Here is a 20,658-nt window from a genome sequence, read left to right on the forward strand (position 1 = left end):
TTGGGTTTTTTTCCCAGAAATTTTGGGATTTTCCCAGCAATTTCTTTTTTTTCCCAGCAATTTCAGGATTTTTCTGGAAATTTGATATTTTTGGGTTTTTTTCCCAGGAATTTTGGGGTTTTCCCAGAAATTTTCAGTTTTTTCCCAGAAATTTCGGGTTTTTTTCTGAGAATTTGATATTTTTCCCCAGGAATTTCAGTGTTTTTTCCCAGGAAATTTGGAATTTTTTTCCCCAGGAATTTCACATTTTTTCCGGGGAATTTCGGGATTTTTCTGGGAATTTGATAAATTTGGTATTTTTTCTAGGAATTTTGGGATTTTCCCAGAAATTTTGTTTCTTTTCCCAGGAAGAAATTCAGATTTTTTTCCCCAGAAATTTCAGTTTTTCCCCAGGATTTTTTGGGTTTTTCCCCGGGAATTTTGGGATTTTTTCCCAGTAATTTGAGAATTTTGCTATTTTTCCCAAAAATTTTGGTTTTTTCCCCAATTTTGCTCACCTGGCCCTTCCCAGCATGCTCAGCGGCACCCGGAAGAGGTTGAGGGGACAGAGCCCCTCCCCCACCCAGGGCCGCCCGGCGGGAAAATCCCAATTTTGGGAAAAATTTGAATTATTTTGGGAAAAATTGGAATTATTTGGGGAAAAACCCGAATTTTGGGAATTATTTGAATTTTGGGAATTATTTGAATTTCTGGAAAAATCCGAATTTTGGGAATTATTTGAATTATTTTGGGAATTATTTGAATTTTGGGAGTTTGAATTTTGAGAATTTGAATTTTGGGAATTTGAATTTTGGGAATTTGAATTTTGGGAACTATTTGAATTTTGGGAAACTCCCAAATTCTGGGACTTTGAATTTCGGGAAAAATCCATTTTTTGGGAACCCAAATTTTGTGAATTTTGTGAATTGGCTCCCGAATTTTGGGAATTTAGGGAGTTTTGGGGATTTAGTGAATTTTCTGCATTTAGGGAATTTTGGGAATTATTTGAATTCTGTGAATTGCCTCCCAAATTTTGTGTATTTTGGGGATTTTGTGAATTTTGGGGATTTAGGGAATTTAGTGAATTGGCTCCTGAATGTTGTGAATTTCGGGAAATTTGGGAATTTTGTGAATTTTGGGAATTATTTGAATTTAGTGAATTGGCTCCCGAATTTCGGGAATTTTGTGTATTTTGGGGATTTTGTGAATTTTGGGGATTCTGTGAATTTAGCGAATTGGCTCCTGAATTTTGGGAAATTTGGGAATTCAGTGTATTCTGGGGATTCTGTGAATTTTGGGGATTTAGGGGATTTTGTGAATTTAGTGAACTGGCTCCCGAATTTTGGGAATTTAGTGAATTTAGTGAATTCAGTGTATTATTTTGGGGATTTCGGGAATTTTGTGAATTTAGTGAATTGGCTCCGGAATTTTGTGAATTTAGTGAATTCAGTGTATTTTGGGGATTCTGTAAATTTAGTGAATTTAGCGAATTGGCTCCCGAATTTCGGGAATTTTGGGAAATTTGGGGATTCAGTGTGTTACTCTGGTGACCCCCCGGGGCGGTGAGTGTGGCCCAGGTGTCCCTGAGGTGTCTCTGCAGCTCCCCCAGAGCTCCCAGTGCTCCCAGTTCAGCCGCCAGAGATCCCAGTAAGGACAGAACCACTGCTGACTCTGCAAAAACAGAGAGGAAATGGGGTAAGGACGGCTGGAATTGGGAAAAAAGAATAAAAAATGGGGAAAAAAGAACCAGAAATGGGAAAAAATAACAGAAAATGGGGTAAGAACGGCTGGAATTGGGAAAAAAGAGCTGAAAATGGGGGAAAAAAATAACTGAAAATGGGGTAAGAACGGCTGGAATTGGGGAAAAAGAATAAAATAATGGGGAAAAAAGAGCTGAAAATGGGGAAAAAACAGCTGGAATGGGGAAAAAAGAATAAAAAATGGGGTAAAAACAGCTGGAATTGGGAAAAAAGAACAGAAAATGGGGAAAAAAGAGCTGAAAATGGGGAAAAAAGAACCAGAAATGGGAAAAAAAGAACAAAAAATGGGGAAAAAAGAACAGAAAATGGGGAAAAAACAGCTGGAATTGGGAAAAAAGAATAAAAAATGGGGAAAAAACAGCTGGAATTGGGAAAAAAGAATAAAAAATGGAGTAAAAACAGCTGGAATTGGGAAAAAAGAACAGAAAATGGGGAAAAAAGAACCAAAAATGGGGGAAAAGAACTAAAAATGGGGGAAAAACCCAAAAATGGGGAAAAAAATAACCAAAATTGGGGTCAAGATAGCAAAAAAATGGCATAAAACCCAAAATTTTCAGGATTTCCCCCCAGTTTTCAGGATTTTCCCCCCAAATTTTCAGGATTTCCCCCAAATTTTTGGGATTTCCCCAATTTTCAGGGTTTTCCCCAAATTTTGGGATTTTCCCCCATTTTTGGGATTTCCCCCCCGAATTTTGGGCTTCCCACTATGTCCCAACTTTTAACTTTTCCCAATTTGGTTTCCCCAAATTTCAGGATTTCCCAAATTTTGGGATTTCCCCCAGATTTTGTTTTCCCCATAGGATTTTCCCCCAAATTTTGTATTTTCCCCCAAATTTAATGGTTTTTCCCCTAAATTTTGTGATTTTCTCCCCAAATTTCAGGATTTTCCCCCAAATTTTGGGATTTTTCTCCAAATTTTGGATTTTCCCCCAAATTTCAGGATTTCAAATTTTGATTTCCCCCCAAATTTTTGAGGTTTTTCCCCCAGATTTTGGATTTTCCCCCCAAATTTTGGGATTTTCCCCCCAAATTTTGGGATTTTTTCCCCAAATTTCAGGATTTCCCCAAATTTTAAGGATTTTCCCCCCAAATTTCAGGATTTTCCCCCAATTTTTGAGGTTTTTCCCCCCAGATTTCAGGATTTTCCCCAAATTTTGGATTTTCCCCCCAAATTTTTAGGATTTCCCCCCAAATTTTGTTATTTTCTCTCACCTGCAGGGCTGAGCTGCTGCCCCTCCCCCCCAGCGCCAAGCCGAGCCAAAAACTCATAAATTTTCCCAAAATCCACCTGGAAATTCCCCGAATTTGGGGAAATTCCCGAATTTTGGGAGCTGCAGACGTCCTGGGGGATCCCAGAATTTTGGGGATTTTGGGAAAATCCCGAATTGCTGAAAGGTGTGGAGTGGCTGAGGGTCAGAGGCTCCGTGGCTGCGACTGTCAGCACCTGGAAAATTTGGGGAAAAATTGGGAATTTAGGGAAATTTGGGGAATTTTGGGGAAAATTTGGGAAAATTGGGGAAAATTTAGGGAATTTTGGGAGTTTTGGGGGAATTTTGGAGGTAATTTGGGGAAAATTTGGAGGAAATTGGGGAAATTTGGGGAAAATTGGGGAAATTTGGGGAAATTTGGGGATAATTAGGGGAAATTTGGGGAATTTTGGGGAAAATTAGGGAAATTTGGGGGAAAAAAGGGAAAATTTGGGGAATTTTGGGGAAATTTGGGGAAAATTAGGGGAAAATTAGGGACAGTTTGGGGGAAATTAGGGAAAATTTGGGGAATTTTGTGGAAAATTAGGGGAAATATGGGAAAAATTAGGGGGAAATTGGGGAAATTTGGGGAAAATTAGGGAAATTTTGAGAAAATTAAGGAAAATTTGGAGAAAATTAGGGAAATTATGGAGAAAATCAGGAAAATTTTGGGAGAATAAGGGAAATTTGGGGAAAATTTGGGGGAAATTTGGGGAAAATTAGGGAAATTTGGGGAAATTAGGGAAATTTGGGGAATTTTGGAGGGAATTTTGACGGAATTTTGGGAAGGATTTTGAGGGAATTTTGGGGTGGATTTTGGGGAATTTTGAGGGATTTTGGGAGGGAATTTGAGGGAATTTTTGGGGAGAATTTGGAGGGAATTTCGGGGATTTTTGGAGTGGATTTTGAGGGAATTTGGGTGGAGATTTTAAAGGAAATTTTGGAGAGAATTTTGAGGGAATTTGGGTGGAGATTTAGAGGGAATTTTGAGGGAATTTTGGGGTGGATTTTGGGGTGGAATTTGGGGAATTTTGAGGGATTTTTGGAGGGAATTTGAGGGAATTTTTGGGGAGGATTTTGAGGGAATTTGGGGGTGGATTTTAGGGAGAATTCATCCCAAATTTTAGAGAGGATTTTGAGGGAAGTTTGGGGGAAATTTGAGGGAATTTTGAGGGATTTTTGGAGGGAATTTGAGGGAATTTTTGGGGAGGATTTTGGGGGAATTTTGAGGGAATTTGGGGGAATTTTGGGAAGGATTTGGAAGGAATTTTAGAGAGGATTTTGGGGGAATTTTGGGGAATTTTGAGGAATTTTGGGAAAGATTTTGAGGGAATTTGAGGGATTTTTGGAGTGGATTTTGAGGGAATTCGAGTGGAGATTTTGAGGGAATTTTTTCGGAATTTTGGGAAGGATTTGGAGGGAATTTTGGGGGAAATTTGGGAAGGAATTTTGAGGTATTTTGAGGGGATTTTGGGTAATTTTGGGTGGGTTTGGAGAGAATTTTGGGGGAATTTTGATGGATTTTGAGGGAATTTCGAGTGAATTTGGGGTGATTTTGGGGTGATTTTGGGAAGGAATTTTGAGGGAATTTTGGGGGAAATTTGAGGGAATTTTCGGGAGGATTTTGGGGATGATTTTGAAAGAATTTTGGATGATTTTGGGGAGAATTTTGGGGGAATTTTGATGGATTTTGAGGGAATTTCGTGTGAATTTGGGGTGATTTTGGGGAGGATTTTTGGGGTGATTTTGGGGAGGATTTTTGGGGTGATTTTGGGTAATTTTGGGTGGATTTTGGGGGAATTTGGGGTGATTTTGGGAGAATTTTGGAAAGGGTTTTGAGGGAATTTTGGGTGCATTTTAAGGGAATTTTGGGGCAATTTTGGGAGGGAATTTTGAGAGAATTTTGGGGTGATTTGGGGTGATTTTGGGGAGGATTTTTGGGGAGGATTTGGGTGATTTTGGGGAGGATTTTGGGTGATTTTTTGGGTGATTTTTGGGATTTCTGCTGACCTGGGAGAAAGCAGCACTGCTGGGAACTCCCAGAGATCCACTGAGGGTTTCAGCCAAATTCTGCCACAGCTGGGAGGAAAAAATCACATTTTGGGATTCAAAAATCACATTTTGGGATCCAAAATATCAAATTTGGGACCCAAAATATCAAATTTGGGACCCAAAAATTGAATTTGGGATCCCAAAAATCAAATTTGGGATCCAAAATCAAATGTGGAATCCCAAAAATCTACTTAAAACCCCACAAAAAACAAACAAACAAAAAAATCCCAAAAAAATCCCCAAATTATACCCAAAAATCCCCCAAAATCCCCCAAATCCTCCCAAAAAACCCCAAAAATAAATTAAAATTCCAAAATAAAACCCCAAAAAATCCCCCCAAACAAAACCCAAAATCCCCAAAAATCCCCAAAATCCCCAAAAATTCCTCAAAATCCTCCCAAAATCTCAGAAATAAAAAACCCCAAAATAAAAATCCCCCAAATCCTCCCAAATTCCCCAAAATCCCAAAATTAAAAAAATCCCCAAAAAATCCCAAAATCTCCCAAAAAACCCAAAAAAAATTCCCAAAAATCCAAAAATCCCCAAAAATAAAAAAATCCCCGAAAATATTTAAAAAAATCCCCAAAAATCCCCCAAAATAAAAAAAACACCAAAATCTTTTAAAAATTCCCAAAATCCCCAAAAACCCAAAACAAAAAATCCCCAAATCCCCCAAAATAAAAAATCCCCAAAAATCCCCAAAATTAAAAAAAAAAAATAATCCCCAAAATTAAAAAAAGTTCCAAAAACTCAAAATTAAAAAAAAATTTTAAACAAAATCCCCAAAAACCAAAAAATTAAAAAAATTTAAAAATCCCAAAAAATCCCCAAGAAATAAAATCCCCAAAATCCCCAAAATAAAAAAAAAAAATCCCCCAAAACATCCCAAATCCTCCCAAAATCCAAAAAAAATCCCTAAAAAATAAACCCAAAAATCCCAAAATCCAAAAAAAATCCCAAACCTCAAATCCCAAAAAATCCAAAAATCCAAAAAATCCCCCAAAAAAAAAATCACAAAATAATCTCCAAATTTCCCCATAAAATCCCCAAAAATCCCAAAATTATCCCCAAAAAATCCCCAAAAATCCCAGAATTACCCCAAAAAATCCCCAAAAATCCCAGAATTACCCCAAAAAATCCCCTAAAATCCCAAAATTATCCCCAAAAAAATCCCCAAAAATCCCAGAATTACCCCAAAAAAATCCCCAAAAATCCCAGAATTACCCCAAAAAATCCCCAAAAATCCCAGAATTACCCCAAAAATCCCCTAAAATCCCCAAAGAAACCCCAAAAATCCCAAATTTCCCCCCAAAACCTCCCAAATTTCCCCCCAAAAATCCCAGTTTCCCCAGACCTGGATTGGCGCTCGGATTCCTCGCTGGAATCGCAGAAAGTTCCGGAATTTGGAGCTCAAAGCTTCCCGAGCTGCTCGACCCTTCAGCCGCACCAGCAGCAGCTGCAGCTGCAAATTTGGGAAATTTGGGGATTTTTCCCAAAATTTGGGCATTTTTGGGGAAAAATTGGGGGAAATTTGGGAATTTTGGGGGGAAAATTGGGGATTTTGGGAGGATTTTGGGGGAAATTTGGAGGGAAATTTGGGGGTTTTCAGAGAAATTTGGGGATTTTTGGGGGAAATTTGGGGATTCTGAGAGAAATTTAGGGATTTTTGGGGAAAATTGGGGATTTTTGGGGGAAAATTTGGGAATTTTTGGGGGAAATTTGGGGATTTGGGGAAAATTTGGGAATTTGAGAGAAATTTGGGGGAATTTGGGGATTTTGAGAGAATTTGGGGAAATTTGGGGATTTTGAGAGAAATTTGGGGGGAAAATTGGGGATTTTGGGGAATTTTGGGGATTTTTGTTGGAAAATTGGGGAATTTTCAGAGAAATTTGGGGATTTTGGGGGAAATTTGGGTTTTTTTGGGGAAATTGGGGATTTTCAGAGAAATTTGGGGGAAATTTGGGGATTTTGGGGAGAAATTTGGAGGGAAATTGAGGATTTTGGGGGGAAAATTGGAGATTTTTGTGGGGAATTTGGGGATTTTCAAAGAAATTTGGGAGAAATTTCAGCATTTAGGGAGGAAATTTGGGGATTTTTGGGGGAAATTTAGGGACTTGCAGAGAAACTTGCGGGGAAATTTGGGGATTTTGGGGAAAATTGAGAGAAATTTGGGGGAAATTTGGGGATTTTGGGAGAAATTTGTGGAAAATTTGGGGATTTTGGGAGAAATTTGGGGAAAATTTGGGGGTTTTCAGAGAAATTTGGGGGAAATTTGAGGATTTTGGGGGGAAATTTGGGGATTCTGAGAGAAATTTGGAGATTTTGGCTAAAATTTGGGGATTTTGGGGGGAAATTTTGGGGATTTTGGGGATTTTTGGGGAAATTTGGGGATTTTGAGGGGAAAATTTGGGATTTTTTGAGAATTTGAATAGATTTTGGGAGAAATTTGGGGGAAATTTGGGGATTTTGAGAGATTTGGGGGAATTTTAGGGGAAATTTGGGATTTTTTTGGGGGAAAATTAGGTTTTTTGGGGAAATTTGGGAATTTTGAGAGAAATTTGGGGGAAATTTGGGGATTTTGGGGGAAATTTGGGGATTTTGAGAGAAATTTTGGCATTTTGGGGGGAAATTTAGGGTTTTTTGGGGGAAATTTGGGGATTTTTGGGGATTTTTTGGGCTCTTTTTGGGTTTCTGAGGGGGATTCCGGGGCTCACTAACAGAGCGATTTTTGGGATTTCCCTCCAAGGTTTCCCGGCGCTCCCTGAGGAATATTTTTGGGTTTTTTTAGGGGTTTTTTGGGGTTTCTGAGGGAGATTTCGGGTTTTTTTCCGGACTATTTTTGGGATTTCCCCACAAGCTTTCCCGGCACTCCCTGAGGAATATTTTTGTGGTTTTTTGGAGGATTTTTTTAGGGTTTCTGAGGGAGATTTCGGGTTTTTTTTCGGGCGATTTTTGGGAGTCCCTCCAACGTTTCTCGGCGCTCCCTGAGGAGGATTTTTGGGGTTTTTATGAGATTCTGAGGGGGATTCCGGGGCTCACTAACAGGGCGATTTTGAGGTATTTTTGGGGGTTTCTGAGGGGGATTCCGGGGCTCACTAACAGGGCGATTTTTGGGGTTTTTTTGGGGTTTCTGAGGGGGATTCCGGGTTTTTTTTCCGGGCTATTTTTGGGATTTCCCCGCAAGCTTTCCCAGCGCTCCCTGAGGAATATTTCCCGATTTCTCCCTGCTCACCTCCTCCTCGCTCCGCCGCGGCAGACTCTCCCTCAGGCCGGCCAGCAGCGGCTCCTCAGCCTTTCCCCGCCTCGCCTTCGCCCTCAGCGCCGCCAGCAGCGCTCGCTTCTCCCGCGGCCCCCAGGGGCCTCGCTGAGCCTTGCCGGGGCTCTCCGCGTCCCCCGCGAACCGCGCGGGCACCAGGCGAGGCCGCAGCGGAGGTTTCATGGCGGAGTTTCCCTCAGAAAACCCCAAATTCCCTCAGTTTTCCCTCAGTTTTTTTCCCTCCCGCTTCCCTCACGGAGCCAACATGGCGGCCGCGCCTCCCTCACGGCTTTGGCGCGCTTTTCGCGTGACGTCACCCCCAGCGCGACGGCGCCCATGTGGGTGACGTCACAAACAGCGCGACGTCGCCGAACCCACAGCGCCCCCTGGCGGCGCGGAGGACCGGAGAGGGAATTGAGTGAAAATTGAAGTTTATTTTGGGGTGAAATCGGCGGAATTTGGGTTTTTTTGGGGTCAAACTTGGGGCTCGGGGGGTTTGTCGTCATCCGGAGGGCAATCGATGAAATCGGCCAGCATGGTGGAGGTCTCGTCCTGCTCCTGGGGAGGAGGGGAGGGAGAGAGGGAGATTTTTCGGGGGTTTTGGCTCCAAATTTAGAGTGATAATTCCCACAAATTCACATTAAAAATTCCCTAAATTCACATTAAAATTTCCCTAAATTTATACTGAAAATTCCCTAAAATTGCCAATAAAATTCCCCAAAATTCCCATAAAAATTCCCCCAAATTCACATTAGAAATTCCCTAAAATTCCCTTTAAAATTTCCCCAAATTTACAGTGAAAATTCCCTAAAATTTCCATTAAAATTCCCTAAAATTCCAATTAAAAATTCTCTAAAATTCCCATTAAAAACTCCCCCAAATTTACTTTAAAATCCCCCAAATTCCTATTAAAAATCCCCCAAATTCCCAATAAAATTCACCCAAATTCCCATTAAAAATTACCCCAAATTCATATTAAAAATTCCCTATATTTCCATTAAAAATTCCCTATATTTCCATTAAAATTCCCCAAAATTCCCATTGAAATTCCCCCAAATTCACATGAAAAATTCTCTAAAATTGCCAATAAAACTCCCCCAAATTCATATTAAAAATTCCCTAAAATTCCCATTAAAATTTCCCTAAAATTCCCATTAAAAATTCCTCCAAATTCCCATTAAAATTCCCTGATTTCCCATTAAAATTCCCTAAAATTCCCCCCGAGATCCCAAAATCTCCTAATTTTCCCAAAATCTCTTCATTTCCTCCCCAAATCTCCCAAATTTCCCCAAAACTTCCCCCAAATTCTCTCAATTTCCTCCCCAAATCTTCCAAATTTCCCCAAATTTCCCCCAAAATCTCCCAAAAAAATTCTCCCAAAACTTCCCAAATTCTCCCAAAAATTCCCCAAAATCTCTATATTTCCTCCCAAAATCTTCCAAAATTCTGCAAATTTCCCCAAAATCTCTCAATTTCTTCCCAAATTCTCTCCATTTCCCCAAAATCTCCCAAATTTCCCAAAATTTCCCCAAATTTCCCTAAAATCTCCCAAAAATTCCCAAAAAAATTCTCCCAAAATTTCTCAAATTTCCATTAAAATCTCTCAAATTTCCCCTAAAATTTCCCAAAAATTCCCCCAAATCTCCCAAATTTCTCCCAAAATCCTCTCCATTTCCCCCAAATCTCCCAAAATCTCCCAAATTTCCCCAAATTCCCCATTTCCCGCCCCTCCCCCTCACCTCCTCCTTCCTCCCTTCCGGTTCCTCGGGCAGTGGGGGAGGGGCGGCGCCGGGGGTGGGGGAGGGGCGCGGCTGGGTGGGGAGGGGCGGCTTCCGGGTGGGGAGGGCAGCGGTGTTGGATCCGCTTCCGGGTTGTCTTTCTCCACTTCCGGTGGGGGGAGGGGCTCGGGGGCGACTTCCGGTGGGGGAGGGGAAGGGGGAGGAGCCTCCAGCAGCAGCTCCGCCCCTCCCCCACCCGGCAGCTGCCCCTCCCCCCCTTCCTCCTCCTCCTCCTCCTCGAACTCCTCCTCTTCCTCCTCCTCTTCCTCCTCCAACTCCTCCAGTTCCTCTTCCTCCTCCTCCAGTTCCTCTTCCTCCTCCTCGAACTCCTCCTCTTCCTCTTCTTCCTCCTCCTCTTCCTCCTCGAAAAACTCTTCCTCTTCCTCCTCCTCCTCCTCTTCCTCCCCGAACTCCTCCTCCTCCTCCTCGCTGCTGTTGATGTTGATCACCCCTCCCCCACCCTGCCCCTCCCCCACCCCGCCTTCCCGCCCCTCCCCCACCCCCTCCCCCCCCATCGGCTCATCCCCCAAAGTGGGCGTGGCCTCGGCCGGCGGGGGGAGGGGCGGCTCGCCGCGGGGGGGGGAGGGGGGAGGCGGCGGGGGAGGGGGAGGGGGGGGGGGTGGGGGAGGGGCGATCTGGGGGTTCTTTTTGGGGACGATGACCACGGAGTCGTCCGAGTCGCTCTCCAGGGAGATCTCCACGTCCGACGATTCCTCTTTTTCATAATGGACGAAAATCGGCCGTTTTGGCCTCAAATTGGGGCCCGAATTGGTGGGAAATCCTCCCGTGGGGGAGGGGCGGCTGGGAGGGGGTGGGGAGGGGCGGGTTTGGAGGAGGTGGGGGAGGGGCGGGGGAGGGGGCAGGGGCGGGGGAGGGGGGAGGGGCGGCCGAGGAGGAGGAGGGGGAGGGCAGGGGGTGGGGGAGGGGCGGCGGAGGGGGTGGGGAGGGGCAGGGTGGGGGAGGGGCGAGGCGGCAGAGGGAGGTGGAGAGGAGGAGGAGCTCCCGGCAGAGCGAGGAGACCTGGAGTGGGGAGAGAAAAGGGGATTTGGGGGAAATTTGGGGAGAAAATGGGGAGATTTGGGGAAAAATGGGGAGAAATTGGGGAGAAAATGGGAGATTTTGGGTAAATTTGGGGAGAAATTGGGGAGAAATTGGGAGAGTTGGGGAAATTTTGGGGAAATTTGGGGGAAAATGGGGAGAAAATGGGGAGAAAATAGGGGAGTTTGGTTAAATTTGGGAGATTTGGGGAGATTTGGGGAAAATTTGGGCAGAAAATGGGAGATTTGGGGGAAAGAGGGAGAAATTTGGGGAGAAAATGAGAGATTTTGGTTAAAATTTGGGGGAAATTGGGGAGAAAAAGGGAGATTTTGGGTAAATTTGGGAGATTCGGGGAGAAAATAGGGAGAAAATGGGATATTTTGGGTAAATTTGGGGGATTTTGGGGAAATTTTGGGGGGAAATGGGAGATTTGGGGAAATTTTGGGGAAATTTGGGGAGAAAACAGAAAAATTTGGGGGGAAAATGGGGAGATTTGGAGAGAAAATGGGTAAATTTGGGGAGATTTAGGGAGAAAAGGGAGGATTTTGGTTAAGATTGGGGTGAAAATGGGAGAAAACGGGGGAAATTTGGGGTAAAAATGGGGGATTTTGGTGAAAATTGGGCGAAATTGGGGAGAAAATGAGGGATTTGGGTTAAATTGGGGGAGAAATGGGGAGAAAACAGGAGGATTTGGGGAAATTTGGAGACAAATTTGGGAAATTTTATGAAATTTGGGGGGAAAATGGGAAGATTTGGGGAAAAATGGGGAGAAAATGGGAGATTTGGGGAGATTTTGGGGAGATTTGGGGAAAAATAAGGAAATTTGGGGAAAAATGGGGGAGAAATGGGGAGAAAACAGGAGGATTTGGGGAAATTTGGAGAGAAATTTGGGAAATTTTATGAAATTTGGGGGGAAAATGGGAAGATTTGGGGAAAAATGGGGAGAAAATGGGGAGAAAATGGGAGATTTTGGGGAGATTTGGGGAAAAATAGGGAAATTTGGGGAAAAATGGGGGAAAAATGGGGAGAAAACAGGGAGATTTGGGGAGAAAATGAGAAATTTTGGTTAAATTTTGGTGAAATTTGGGGGGAAATGGGGAGAAAATGGGAGATTTTGGGGAGATTTGGGGTAAAAATGGGGAAATTTGGGGGGGAATGGGAGATTTGGGGAGAAAATGGGGAGAAATTTGGGAGATTTGGGGAGAAAATGGGAGATTTTGGTTCAAACTGGGAGATTTGGGGGGATTTGGAAGGAATTTGGGGGGAAATTAGGGAAATTTGGGGAGAAAATGGGGAGAAATTTGGGAGATTTGATGAAATTTGGGAGATTTGATGAAATTTGGGGGGAAAATTGGGAAATTTGGGGGAAAATGGGGAGAAAATGTGGAGAATTGGGGAAATTGGGGTCATTTAAGTGCCATTTTTTGCCATTTTGGGCTATTTTCATGGGAATTTTTTGGGATTTTTGGATTTTTTTGGGGATATTTTTGGGTTGGGGTCTCACCTGGATATCAGGGTCTCTCAATCCGATCCCAAAAGCCCTCAGGGCACAGTTCATGGGGTTGGGGTCACGTTTGGGGTCAGTTTTGGGGTTATTTTTGGGGTTTTCAAGGCTATTTCACTCATTTTTTGGGGGATTTTTTTGGGGTTTTTTGGGGATATTTTGGGTTGGGGTCTCACCTGGATATCAGGGTCTCTCAGGCCGATCCCAAAAGCTCTCAGGGCACAGTTGATGGGGTTGGGGTCCCGTTTGGGGTCATTTTGGGGTAATTTTTGGGGTTTTTAGTGCCATTTTTTGCCATTTTTGGCCATTTTGATGGGATTTTTTTGGGGGATTTTTGGGGTTTTTTGGGGTTTAATTTGGGTTGGGGTCTCACCTGGATATCAGGGTCCCTCAATCCGATCCCAAAAGCCCTCAGGGCACAGTTCATGGGGTCGGGGTCCCATTTAGGGTCATTTTTGTGCCATTTTTTGCCATTTTCATGGGATTTTTTTCAGAATTTTTGGATTTTTTGGGGGTTTTTTGGGGATAATTTTGGGTTGGGATCTCACCTGGATATCAGGGTCTCTCAATCCGATCCCAAAAGCCCTCAGGGCACAGTTGATGGGGTTGGGGTCCCGTTTGGGGTCAGTTTTGGAGGTTTTTAGTGCCATTTTTGGCTATTTTAACCATTTTTTGGGGGATTTTTGGGGTTTTTTGGGGATATTTTTGGGTTGGGGTCTCACCTGGATATCAGGGTCTCTCAATCCGATCCCAAAAGCTCTCAGGGCACAGTTAATGGGGGTTGGGGTCCCGTTTGGGGTCATTTTGGGGTCAGTTTTGGGGTTTTTAAGACTATTTAAGGTGAATTTTTGGCTATTTTGATGGGAATTTTTGGGGATATTTTAGGATATTTTGGGTTGGGGTCTCACCTGGATATCAGGGTCTCTCAATCCGATCCCAAAAGCCCTCAGGGCACAGTTCATGGGGGTTGGGGTCCCGTTTGGGGTCAGTTTTGTGCCATTTTTTGCTATTTTAACCATTTTTTGGGGGATTTTTTGGGGGATTTTTGGGTTTTTTTGGGGATATTTTTGGGTTGGGGTCTCACCTGGATATCAGGGTCTCTCAATCCGATCCCAAAAGCCCTCAGGGCACAGCTCATTGGGGTTGGGGTCCCGGGAGGAGCCCCCAGCAGCAGAGCCATCAGCACCCCAAAAAGAGCTTCTCTGCACCTGGGGGAGCAGAAAGGTGACCCCGAAATTGGGGAGATTTGGGGGAGTCGGAGGGACAGAGGGACTATCAGCTCCTGGAGACGCTGGGAAAATAAAAACATAGAGAAAATTTGGGTTAGAAAGGGAAAAAATAGAAAAAAACGTGAAAATTTGGGAGGAAAAAACCCAAAAAATGGGGAAGAAAACCCAAAAATTGGGGGGAAAAATCCCAAAAATTGGGGGAAAAAGCCCAAAAAATACACCCAAATGCCCCAAAAAATGGGGGGAAAATACCTAAAAAAATACAGCCAGACCATCCCAAAAAATGGGGAAAAAGACCCAAAAATTGGGGAGATTTGGGGCAGGCGGAGGGACAGAGGGACAATCAGCTCCTGGAGACGCTGGGAAAATAAAAAAACAGAGAAAATTTGGGTTAGAAAGGGAAAAAATGGAGAAAAAATGTGAAATTTTTTGGGGAAAAACCTAAAACAAGGGTGGAAAAATCTCAAAAATGGGGGAAAAAAAGCCCAAAAAATGAGGGGAAAAAATCCCCAAAAAATGGGGGAAAAAACACCCAAAAAAATAGGGAAAAAACCCAAAAAATGGGGAAAAAAACCCCAAAAAATGGGGAGGAAAACCTAAAAATTGGAGAGCAAAAATCCCAAAAAAGGGGGAAAAAAGAAAGAAAATATGAGGGAAAAATCCTAAAAAATGAGGAAAAAAATCCCCAAAAAATGGGGAACAAAACCCCAAAAATTGGGGAGGAAAACCCAAAAATTGGGGGGAAAAATCCCAAAAAAATGAGGGAAAAAATCCCCAAAAAATGGGGGAAAAAACACCCAAAACATTGGGGGGAAAAACCCACAAAAAATGGGAAAAAAAAAACCCAAAAAAAGAGGAGGAAATCCCAAAAAATGGGAAAAAAACCCCAAAAATTGAGGGAAAATAGCCCAAAAAATACAGCCAGACCATCCAAAAAATGGGGAAAAAACAAGAGAGTTTTGGGGTTAGAAAGGGAAAAAATGGAGAAAAAAGTGAAATTTTGGGGGAAAAAACCCAAAAAATGGGGAAGAAAACCCAAAAATTGGGGGGAAAAATCCCCAAAAAAGGGGAAAAAAGAAAGAAAAAACTAGGGGAAAACCTTAAAAAATGATGAAAAAAATCCCAAAAAATGGGGAACAAAACCTAAAAAATTGGGGGGAAAAATCTCAAAAATGGGGGGAAAAAAGCCAAAAAATACACCCAAAGTGCCCCAAAAAATGGGGAGAAAACAAAGAAAAAAATGGGGGAAAAATAAAAAAAATGGGAGAAAAAAAAACCCCAAAAATGAGATTCCAGAGATGCAAAATTTCCACCCAAAACTCCCCAAAAATCTCCCCAAAATTCCCCCAAAAAAGTGAAATTCTCCCCAAAAATGCAACCGAAATTTACTTCTTTTGGGGATTCCTGATTTGTCACCAAAATCCCCAAAATTCCCAAAAATCTCCCAAAAAATCCCCAAAATCTCCCCAAAAAAACTCCCAAATCCCCTAAAATCTCCCAAATTTCCCAAAAAATCCTCAAAATTTCCCCAAAAATCCCCCCAAATCCCCAAAAATTCTCCAAAATTTCCTCCAAAATCCCATTCAGATCCTCCCAGATCCCCCAAAATTCCCAAAAATCTCCCAAATTTCCCAAAAAATCCCCAAATTCCCCAAAATTTCCCCAAATTCCCCAAAATTTCCCCAAAAATTCCCAAAAATCCCCTAAAATCTCCCAAATTTCAAAAAAAATCCCCAAAATTTCCCACAAATCCCCAAAATTTCCCCCAAAAATCCCATCCAGAACCCCCAAAATTCCCGAGAATTCCCAAAAAATCCCCAAAATCCCCAAAATTCCCGAATTTCTCACCCGATGAGTTTCATCTTTGATCAAAGGACCTCCAGTGAGGAGAATCCTGCGGAGAGCTGGGAAAGAAAACAAAAATTGGGTTAAAAACACCAAAATTTGGGTTAAAAACCCCAAAAATTGGGTTAAAAACACCAAAATTTTGGTTAAAAACGCCAAAATTTGGATTAAAACCCAAAAATTTTAGTTAAAAACACCAAAATTTAGGTTGAAACCCACAAAATTTGGGTTAAAAACACCAAAAATTGGGTTAAAAACCACCAAAATTTGGGTTAAAAACACCAGAATTTGGGTTTAAAGCACCAAAATTTGGGTTAAAAACACCAAAAATTTAGGTTAAAAACACCAAAATTTGGGTTGAAACACCAAAATTTGGGTTAAAAGCCCCAAAATTTGGGTTAAGGAACCCAAAGATGTGGTGAAAAAAACCAAAATTTGGGTTAAAACCACCAAAATTTGGGTTAAAAAAGATTTTTTGGGGTTTTGGTTTTTGGGGTGTTTGGGGTGTTTTGGTTTTGGTTTGGGTTTTGGTTTTGGTTTGGGTTTGGGTTTTTGGTTTTTGGGGTTTTCAGGGTGGTTTTTTGGGGTTTTTGGGTCTCCCGAGTCGATTTTTTGGGTTCCCAACCCTCCCTGAGACCGTTTTTGGGGTGATTTTTGGTGGTTTTAGGACCAATTTGGGGGTTTTGGGACCAATTTTGGGGTTTTTGGGACACATTTTGGGGTTTTTGGGACACATTTTGGGGTTTTCAAGGCCATTTCTAGGGTGATTTTGGGGCTCTCAGGAGGGATTTTTGGGGTTTTCGGGTCTCCTGAGTCAATATTTTGGGTTCCCAAGTCTCTCTGAGGCCATTTTTGGGGTGATTTAGGGTGTTTTTGGGACTAATTTTGGGGTTTTTGGGACACATTTTGGAGATTTTGGGACCAATTTTGGGGTTTTCAGAACTGATTTGGGATCTTTTGGGGACCCATTTTGGGGTTTTTGGGTCTCCCGAGTGGATTTTTTGGGTTCCCAAGTCAATTCAATGCCATTTTTGGGGTGTTTTTGGGACCAATTTTGGGGGTTTTGGGACACATTTTGGGTTTTCAGGGCCAATTTTGGGGGTTTTGGGGCCATTTTTGGGGTAATTTGGGGGGTTTATAGGGGTTTTCGGGTCTCCCGAGTCCATTTTTTGGGTTCCCGACCCTCCCCGAGGCCGTTTTTGGGGTGATTTTTGGGGTTTTACCTGCCAGGGCAGCCGCACAGGTGTCGCTGTTGGCTGCAGTTGGAGTTTTCGGAACCAATTTTGGGGATTTTGGGACAATTTTTGGGGTGATTTTGGGGTTTTCAGGGTGGTTTTCTGGGGTTTTCGGGTCTCCCGAGTCCATTTTTTTGGGTCCCAAACCCTCCCCAATGCCGTTTTTGGGGTGACTTGGGGGGTTTTGGGGCCATTTTTGGGGTTATTTTGGACCTCCCCGGGGGTTTTCGGGTCTCCCGAGTCCATTTTTTGGGTTCCCGAGTCTCCCCGATGCCGTTTTTGGGGTGATTTTTGGGGTTTTACCTGCCAGGGCAGCAGCGCAGGTGTCGCTGTTGGCTGCAGTTGGGAGTTTTTGGGACACATTTTGGGGGTTTTGGGGCCATTTTTGGGGTTTTCAGGGTGGTTTTTAGGGGTTTTCGGGTCTCCCGAGTCCATTTTTTGGGTTCCCAAGTCTCTCCAATCCCGTTTTTGGGGTGATTTTTGGTGTTTTACCTGCCAGGGCAGCAGCACAGGTGTCGCTGTTGGCTGCAGTTGGGGTTTTCGGGACACATTTTGGGGATTTTGGGGCACATTTTGGGTGTTTTGGGGACCCATTTCGGGGTTTTCGGGTCTCCCGAGTCCATTTTTTGGGTTACCAAGCTGATTCAATCCCGTTTTTGGGGTGATTTTTGGTGTTTTACCTGCCAGGGCAGCCGCGCAGGTGTCGCTGTTGGCTGCAGTTGGAGTTTTCAGGACACATTTTGGGGTTTTTGGGACCAATTTTGGGGTTTTCAGGGTGGTTTTTAGGGGTTTTCGGGTCTCCCGAGTTGATTTTTTGGGTTCCCGAGTCTCTCCAATCCCGTTTTTGGGGTGATTTTTGGTGTTTTACCTGCCAGGGCAGCCGCGCAGGTGTCGCTGTTGGCTGCAGTTTCCCCTTTGCGCTGCAGGGGGAGCTCTGCCGCCTCTCCCAGCTTCGGCCGCTTGGGGGCGCTCGGCTTCGGCTCGGCGCGGAGCTGCGGAAATTGGGAGATTTTGGGAGATTTTGGGGAATTTTGGGAGATTTGGGGGAGATTTGGGGGAAATTTGGGGATTTGGGATTTTGGGAGATTTTGAGAATTTGGGGGTTTGGAAGGGATTTTGGGGGTCCAGGGAGAAAATCTGGGGGGAATTTGGGGAGATTTGGGGGGAATTTGGAGGGAATTTTGGGGAATTTGGGGAGATTTGGGAGAATTTTGGGGTTTGGGGAAATTTGGGGGTCAGGGAAAATATGGGGGGAATTTGGGGGAATTAGGGGAGAATTTGGGGGGATTTTGGGGAATTTTGGGGAGATTTTGGGGAATTTGGGGAGATTTTGGAGGAAATTTGGAGGAATTTGGGGGAAATTTGGGGAAAATTTGGAGAGATTTGGGAGATTTTGGGGCAATTTGGGGAGATTTTGGGGGTCTGGGAGGAAATTTGGGGGAAATTTGGGGGAGATTTGGGGGAATTAGGGGAGGATTTGGGGTAATTTGGAGAGATTTTGGGGGAAATTTTGAGAATTTTGGGGGATAGGGGAGGGTGGGAGATTTTGGGGTGGGAGATTTGGGGGAATTTGGGAGATTTTGGGGTTTTGGGGATATGTAGGGCAGAGTTCAGAGGATCTGGATGGGATTTGGAAGGAATTTGGGGGATCTGGAGGGGATTTTGGGGAGGATTTGGGGGAATTTGGGGCAAATTTTGGGGAATTTGGGGACATTTTGGGGAATTTGGGGAGATTTGGGGGTTTGGAGGATTTTGGGGGTCCAGGAGAAAATCTGGGGGAATTTGAAATTTGGGGATTTGGGGGAAATTTGGGAGATTTTGGGGAATTTGGGGTAATTTGGGGAAATTTGGGGAAATTTGGGAAATTAGGACAGATTTTGGGGAAATTTTGAGGAATTTGGGGAAATTTGGGGGAATTTTGGGGGTTTGGGGAAATTTGGGGGTCCAGGGAGATAATATGGGGGGAATTTGGGGGAGATTTGGGGGAGATTTAGGAGAATTAGGGGAGATTTTGAGGAAATTTTGAGGAATTTGGGGAAAAATTGAGGGAAATTTGGGAGATTTTGGGTGATTTGGGGAGATTTTGGGGTTTTGGGGAGATGTGGGGTGGAGTTCAGAGGATCTGGATGGGATTTGGGAGGAATTTGGGGGATTTTGGGGAGGATTTGGGGAGATTTGGGGGGAATTTGGAGAGGTTTTGGGGAAATTTTGGGGAAATTTGGGGAATTTGGGGGGAATTTGGGGGAATTTGGGGAGATTTTGGGGAAATTTTGAGAATTTTTGGGGATTTTTGGGGATTTGAAATTTGGGGTCAGGGAGATATGGAAATTTGGGGAGAATTAGGGAGATTTTGGAGAGATTTTGGGAAGATTTGGGGGAAATTTGGGGAGATTTGGGGGGAATTTGGGGGAATTTTGCAGGAATTTGGGGGTTTGGAGGCGATTTTGGGGGAATTTGGAAGAATTTGGGGTATTTTGGGTGTTTTAGGGGGAATTTGGGGAGATTTGGAAGGGATTTTGGAGGGAAATTTTGGGATTTTGGAGGGAAATTTTGGGATTTTGGGACTTCTATGGGGATTTTTAGGATTTCAGTGAGGATTTTTGGGATTTCATTGGTTTTTGGAGGATTTCAATTGGGATTTTTGATATTTCAATGGGGATTTTTGGGATTTTAATGGGATTTTTTTGGCACCTGGGAAAATCTGATTTTCAGGTGACATTTTGGGGTAAAAAACCCCATTTTTGGCTCACCTTGGCTCCCTCAGAGGGAGAATCTAGAGGTGTTTTTTTGGGATTTCAGTGGGAATTTTTGGGATTTTCATGGGGATTTTAATGGGGATTTTTGGGATTTTAATGGGATTTTTTGGCAGCAGGAAAAATCCAAGATTCAGGACACATTTTGGGGTAAAAAAAGCCATTTTTGGCTCATTTTTGCCTCCTCAGAGGGAGAATCTGGAGGTGATTTTTTGGGATTTCAGTGACAATTTTTGATATTTTAATGAGAATTTTTGATATTTTAATGAGAATTTTTGATATTTCAATGGGGATTTTTGGGATTTTAATGGGGTTTTTTGGCACCAGGAAAAATCTGATTTTCAGATGACATTTTGGGGTAAAAAACCCCATTTTTGGCTCACCTTTGCCCCCTCAGAGGAGAATCTAGAGGTTTTTTTTGGGATTTCAGTGGGAATTTTTGGGATTTTCATGGGGATTTTAATGGGGATTTTTGGGATTTTAATGGGGTTTTTGTGACCAGGAAAAATCTGATTTTCAGATGACATTTTGGGGTAAAAAAGCCCATTTTTGGCTCACCTTTGCCCCCTCAGAGGGAGAATCTAGATGTGGTTTTTTGGGATTTTAATGAGAATTTTTGATATTTCAATGGGGATTTTTGGGATTTTAATGGGGTTTTTTGGCACCAGGAAAAATCCAAGATTCAGGACACACTTTGGGGTAAAAAAGCCCATTTTTGGCTCACCTTTGCCCCCTCAGAGGGAGGGTTGATGTCGCTGACCAGGTGAGCCAAGAGGAGCTCATTGTGGCTCCCTGAGCTCTGCAGGAGTCCTGAGGCTGCGCCTGAAACCTGCACCCAGAGCTCCAAAACCTGGTAAAGGCGACTCCTGACGGCCCTGGGGACCCAAAAAATGGATTCAGCGACCCCAAAAATGGGTTCAGGGACCCCAAAAACCCCAAAAAACACACCAGGGAACCCAAAAACCCCAAAAATAACCCTAAA

At 43.2% G+C, this 20,658-nt stretch overlaps 2 protein-coding genes across 2 annotated transcripts in view; both read right to left on the reverse strand.

The window, feature by feature from the left end:
• Positions 1-812: 812 nt before the first annotated feature.
• On the reverse strand, positions 813-8,609 carry SNAPC2 (small nuclear RNA activating complex polypeptide 2). The gene is made up of 6 exons (XM_085045080.1): positions 8,271-8,609; positions 6,393-6,500; positions 4,997-5,065; positions 2,952-3,183; positions 1,522-1,650; positions 813-847 (listed from the first exon to the last, which is right to left on the reverse strand). The coding sequence occupies exons 1-6, from the start codon at positions 8,475-8,477 to the stop codon at positions 813-815; spliced, it is 780 nt and encodes a 259-aa protein (XP_084901206.1). The 5' UTR covers positions 8,478-8,609.
• Positions 8,610-8,708: 99 nt separating this feature from the next.
• The window catches only part of LOC146423159 (proline-, glutamic acid- and leucine-rich protein 1-like), a 33,215-nt gene continuing 21,265 nt past the window's right edge, over positions 8,709-20,658 (reverse strand). Inside the window, 8 exon segments of the mRNA XM_085045081.1 lie at positions 8,709-8,852; positions 10,102-10,881; positions 10,949-11,092; positions 13,699-13,905; positions 15,692-15,747; positions 17,604-17,786; positions 17,789-17,915; positions 20,401-20,551. Of these exon segments, the coding sequence (XP_084901207.1) occupies positions 8,769-8,852; positions 10,102-10,881; positions 10,949-11,092; positions 13,699-13,905; positions 15,692-15,747; positions 17,604-17,786; positions 17,789-17,915; positions 20,401-20,551 (1,732 nt within the window). The 3' untranslated portion in view covers positions 8,709-8,768.

Source organism: Lichenostomus cassidix, unplaced genomic scaffold (assembly GCF_008360975.1).
Source record: "Lichenostomus cassidix isolate B80296 unplaced genomic scaffold, HeHo_3.0 HiC_scaffold_34, whole genome shotgun sequence".
In the NCBI taxonomy this organism is placed as follows: domain Eukaryota; kingdom Metazoa; phylum Chordata; class Aves; order Passeriformes; family Meliphagidae; genus Lichenostomus; species Lichenostomus cassidix.